The sequence below is a fragment of the Thunnus albacares genome, chromosome 13 (assembly GCF_914725855.1).
Source record: "Thunnus albacares chromosome 13, fThuAlb1.1, whole genome shotgun sequence".
Taxonomy (NCBI): Eukaryota; Metazoa; Chordata; class Actinopteri; order Scombriformes; family Scombridae; genus Thunnus; species Thunnus albacares.
The window spans coordinates 32,541,326-32,546,663 of record NC_058118.1 but is presented as its reverse complement, the minus strand read 5'-3'; the positions used below and the strand labels follow the sequence as shown (position 1 = coordinate 32,546,663).

Genomic DNA, 5,338 nt, shown 5'->3' with positions numbered 1-5,338 from the left:
CTGAAGTGTTTGTGGTGTTTGTGGTGAAGAGGAGGGACCGACCTGTTTATCTTTTAACTGCCGATGGACTTTAGATTCTGATAAACAAGAAACCTGCAGGACCAGTTTCATGTCATGTGACCTCATTTATGTTTGAACCTTTGATTGACAGGTGAGGTCGTCCTATCACATGTCTCCGTGTTAAACTTTGATTCTTCCTCATTCATCAGAGCTGGAAGAAGTACTTTACTGCAGTAAAAGTACACAAGTATTATGAGCTTGATGTAGTTAAAGTATTGCAGTAAAAGTACATAAGTATTATGAGCTTGATGTAGTTAAAGTATTGCAGTAAAAGTACATAAGTATTATGAGCTTGATGTAGTTAAAGTATTGCAGTAAAAGTACATAAGTATTATGAGCTTGATGTAGTTAAAGTATTGCAGTAAAAGTACATAAGTATTATGAGCTTGATGTAGTTAAAGTATTGCAGTAAAAGTAGTGGTTTGGTCCCTCTGACTGATATATTATTATATATGACATCATTAGATTATTAATAGTGAAGCATCAGTGTTAGAGCAGCATGTTACTGTTGTAGCTGCTGGAGGTGGAGCTAGTTTACACTACTTTATATACAGTTAGCTAGTTTAGTCCAGTGGTTCCCAACCTAGGGGTCGGGCCCCTCCAAAGGGTCAGCAGATAAATCTGAGGGGTGGTGAGATGATTAATGGGAGAGGAAAGAAGAAAAAACAAAGTTCTGATACACAAATCTGTTTTCAGTTTTTGGACTTTTTCTCTAATCTTTGATTTTTGCTGAAATATTGGATCATTTGAACATTTATTGAAATGAAAGCATGTGAGAAGTTTAGAGGGAAAAATCACTATTTGGTGGAGCTGTTAACAACTCATAGACATGTGAAATGTGACCCCGACTACACACTGCTTTTTGTAAGACGTCAAAAGACAAAAAGGTTGGAAACCACTGGTTTCATCTTTAACAATGTGTTGTATTTTAAAAGCTTGTTATATTATCCATTGTGTCAAATCTGCATCTGAAAAGTAACTAAAGCTGTCAAATAAATGTAGTGGAGTAGAAAGTACAATATTTCCCTCTGAAATGTAGAAAGTAGCATCACATGGAAATACTCAAGTAAAGTACAAGTACCTCTAAACTGTACTTCAGTACATTTTGGCGTAAATGTACTTTTAGAGAAAATCTGTTATTGTTGTTTTTCTGGGAGGTAATAATGTGTCAGCAGTAAATAATGAATGGTTATCAGTAGCATACTGGACTTGTTGACTGATGGTCCCAGTGAGGTTAAAGGTCAGCTGCTCTTCCACTGGTTCTCCTCCAGTCTCCACTGGTCTACATCTTCTACACCAGTAACTAACTAACAGACACGTCATCAGATATGCAGATGATGATTCTGTGAACTAAACGTGTCTAAAACTGAAGACGAGGTAGATGGTATCTTACTGTTGTTTACAGGCTGTTTGTTTACAGGCTGTTTGTTTACAGGCTGTTTACTTGACTCCTACACTTTGACCTTGATGCTGAATGAACTGCTTTAAATCACGACGCCCACTACGTCCTGTCGTCAGTGTTGTTTAGCTGTAAGGGACAATAAAGATACTTTGAACTTTGGAGCAGCATTGATTATCAACTAATGTATTGATAATGAGTCATTAGTCATGTTCAGCTCAATAAAAGCTGCTGAAAGATCACAGATCAGAGTCAGAGAAGACACACAGTCCAACAGTCTGTTTCTGATCCTTCAACAGGGAACAGGTGAGACAGTGAACAGGTGAGACAGTGAACAGGTGAGACAGGGAACAGGTGAGACAGAGAACAGGTGAGACAGTGAACAGGTGAGACAGGGAACAGGTGAGACAGAGAACAGGTGAGACAATGAACAGGTGAGACAGAGAACAGGTGAGACAGTGAACAGGTGAGACAGGGAACAGGTGAGACAGAGAACAGGTGAGACAATGAACAGGTGAGACAGTGAACAGGTGAGACAGTGAACAGGTGAGACAGTGAACAGGTGAGACAGAGAACAGGTGAGACAGGGAACAGGTGAGACAGAGAACAGGTGAGACAGAAAACAGGTGAGACAGTGAACAGGTGAGACAGAGAACAGGTGAGACAGTGAACAGGTGAGACAGGGAACAGGTGAGACAGAGAACAGGTGAGACAGGGAACAGGTGAGACAGTGAACAGGTGAGACAGGGAACAGGTGAGACAGAGAACAGGTGAGACAGAAAACAGGTGAGACAGAGAACAGGTGAGACAGAGAACAGGTGAGACAGAGAACAGGTGAGACAATTAGGACGCAGCTGAGCAGGTAAGCAGGTAAACTGTTCTTTTCTAAAACTGGTTTTAACAAGAGATGAATGAACCGTTAACACAGAGACACAGAACTATTTCACTATGCAGCTAATGGCTACATACATGCTACCATGCTAACAGACAGAAGCTAAAGCAGCTAACAGCTAACAGCTAAACGTCCTTGTTTGTGTTGGTTAAAAGCTTCCGATAATGAAACTGTGACTGTAAATGATGCTGGAACATTAAGATATGCATGTTAAAAATACTCATCGTCTGATAAAACTGATTCTTTTCATTGACTGCAGATTGATTGATTGATTGATTGATTGATTGATTGATTGATTGATAGACTGATATCAGGATGAAGCGTTGTCTGTCGTCTCTGGAGTTTCTCCTGGTGATCATCTGTTTGCTGCTTCTGGTTTGTTGTGTCGGATTGATCGTTGTCACATGGATCAGCTTTCAGCCTGAAGGTAACACATCATATCAACCGCCTGATCAGAGGACGTTGTCGATCAATCAATCAATCAATCAATCAATCAATCAATCTTCTACTGTTGTTTGTACTAAGCTGGCGTTGAGCCGGCGCCTCTGAGCGGACGGATGGTGATCACGGAGGGAGCAGCGTTCTGTGAGGAGCTGAAGAACTCCAGCAGCCTGCAGTTTAAATCTCTGGCCTTTGACGTCCAACACCTGGTGAGATTACAGCTGTTATAATGAAGGATAACAATGATAATAATATATAATAATAAATAAGATAAAATAGAGTGAATGTGTAATATAAGACGGAGATAAAAACCCACTGACACAATAAATACAATTCATACTGAATAATAATAAAATATAATAGAAACAAGTTAAAACAGAATACATAGAGTGTATAAAATAAAGTAAAACACATTTTAAAACAGCAGTACATATTTAATGAGCTGCTTCTCTGATGATCGGTGGTGTGTTCAATCGCTTTGGGGCGTAACTGACAACAGGTAACACATAACAGGTAACAGGTAACACATAACAGGTAACAGGTAACACATAACAGGTAACAGGTAACACATAACAGGTAACACATAACAGGTAACAGGTAACACATAACAGGTAACACATAACAGGTAACACATAACAGGTAACAGGTAACACATAACAGGTAACAGGTAACACATAACAGGTAACACAACAGGTAACACATAACAGGTAACACAACAGGTAACACATAACAGGTAACACATAACAGGTAACAGGTAACACATAACAGGTAACAGGTAACACATAACAGGTAACAGGTAACACATAACAGGTAACACATAACAGGTAACAGGTAACACATAACAGGTAACAGGTAACACATAACAGGTAACACATAACAGGTAACAGGTAACACATAACAGGTAACAGGTAACACATAACAGGTAACACATAACAGGTAACACATAACAGGTAACAGGTAACACATAACAGGTAACAGGTAACACATAACAGGTAACACATAACAGGTAACAGGTAACACATAACAGGTAACACAACAGGTAACACATAACAGGTAACATATAACAGGTAACACATAACAAGTAACACATAACAGGTAACACATAACAAGTAACACATAACAGGTAACACATAACAAGTAACACATAACAGGTAACAGGTAACACATAACAGGTAACACAACAGGTAACACATAACAGGTAACAGGTAACATATAACAGGTAACACATAACAGGTAACAGGTAACACATAACAGGTAACACATAACAGGTAACAGGTAACACATAACAGGTAACAGGTAACACATAACAGATAACACATAACAGGTAACAGGTAACACATAACAGGTAACACATAACAGGTAACACATAACAGGTAACACATAACATAACACATAACCTGTGATTGGTCCGCAGGCGTTGAACTAACCTGTGATTGGTCGGCAGGCATTGAACTAACCTGTGATTGGTCCGCAGGCGTTGAACTAACCTGTGATTGGTCGGCAGGTGTTGAACTAACCTGTGATTGGTCGGCAGGCGTTGAACTAACCTGTGATTGGTCGGCAGGCGTTGAACTAACCTGTGATTGGTCGGCAGGTGTTGAACATACCTGTGATTGGTCGGCAGGCGTTGAACTAACCTGTGATTGGTCGGCAGGCGTTGAACTAACCTGTGATTGGTCGGCAGGCGTTGAACATACCTGTGATTGGTCGGCAGGCGTTGAACTAACCTGTGATTGGTCGGCAGGAGTTGAACTAACCTGTGATTGGTCGGCAGGCGTTGAACTAACCTGTGATTGGTCGGCAGGTGTTGAACTAACCTGTGATTGGTCGGCAGGTGTTGAACATACCTGTGATTGGTCCGCAGGCGTTGAACTAACCTGTGATTGGTCGGCAGGCGTTGAACTAACCTGTGATTGGTCGGCAGGTGTTGAACATACCTGTGATTGGTCGGCAGGTGTTGAACATACCTGTGATTGGTCGGCAGGTGTTGAACTAACCTGTGATTGGTCCGCAGGAGTTGAACTAACCTGTGATTGGTCGGCAGGAGTTGAACTAACCTGTGATTGGTCGGCAGGTGTTGAACTAACCTGTGATTGGTCGGCAGGTGTTGAACTAACCTGTGATTGGTCCGCAGGAGTTGAACTAACCTGTGATTGGTCGGCAGGAGTTGAACTAACCTGTGATTGGTCGGCAGGTGTTGAACTAACCTGTGATTGGTCGGCAGGTGTTGAACTAACCTGTGATTGGTCGGCAGGCGTTGAACTAACCTGTGATTGGTCGGCAGGCGTTGAACTAACCTGTGATTGGTCGGCAGGTGTTGAACTAACCTGTGATTGGTCGGCAGGTGTTGAACTAACCTGTGATTGGTCAGCAGGCGTTGAACTAACCTGTGATTGGTCGGCAGGTGTTGAACTAACCTGTGATTGGTCGGCAGGTGTTGAACTAACCTGTGATTGGTCGGCAGGCGTTGAACTAACCTGTGATTGGTCGGCAGGAGTTGAACTAACCTGTGATTGGTCGGCATGAGTTGAACTAACCTGTGATTG

The 5,338-nt window shown here is 41.6% G+C and overlaps 1 protein-coding gene across 1 annotated transcript in view; it reads left to right on the top strand.

Moving 5' to 3' along the window:
* The first annotated feature begins 2,639 nt into the window (after positions 1-2,639).
* tmprss15 (transmembrane serine protease 15) overlaps positions 2,640-5,338 on the top strand; it is a 21,024-nt gene continuing 18,325 nt past the window's right edge. Inside the window, exons 1-2 of the mRNA XM_044371270.1 lie at positions 2,640-2,778; positions 2,877-3,001. Of these exons, the coding sequence (XP_044227205.1) occupies positions 2,667-2,778; positions 2,877-3,001 (237 nt within the window). The 5' untranslated portion in view covers positions 2,640-2,666. The remainder of the gene's footprint in view (positions 2,779-2,876; positions 3,002-5,338) is intronic.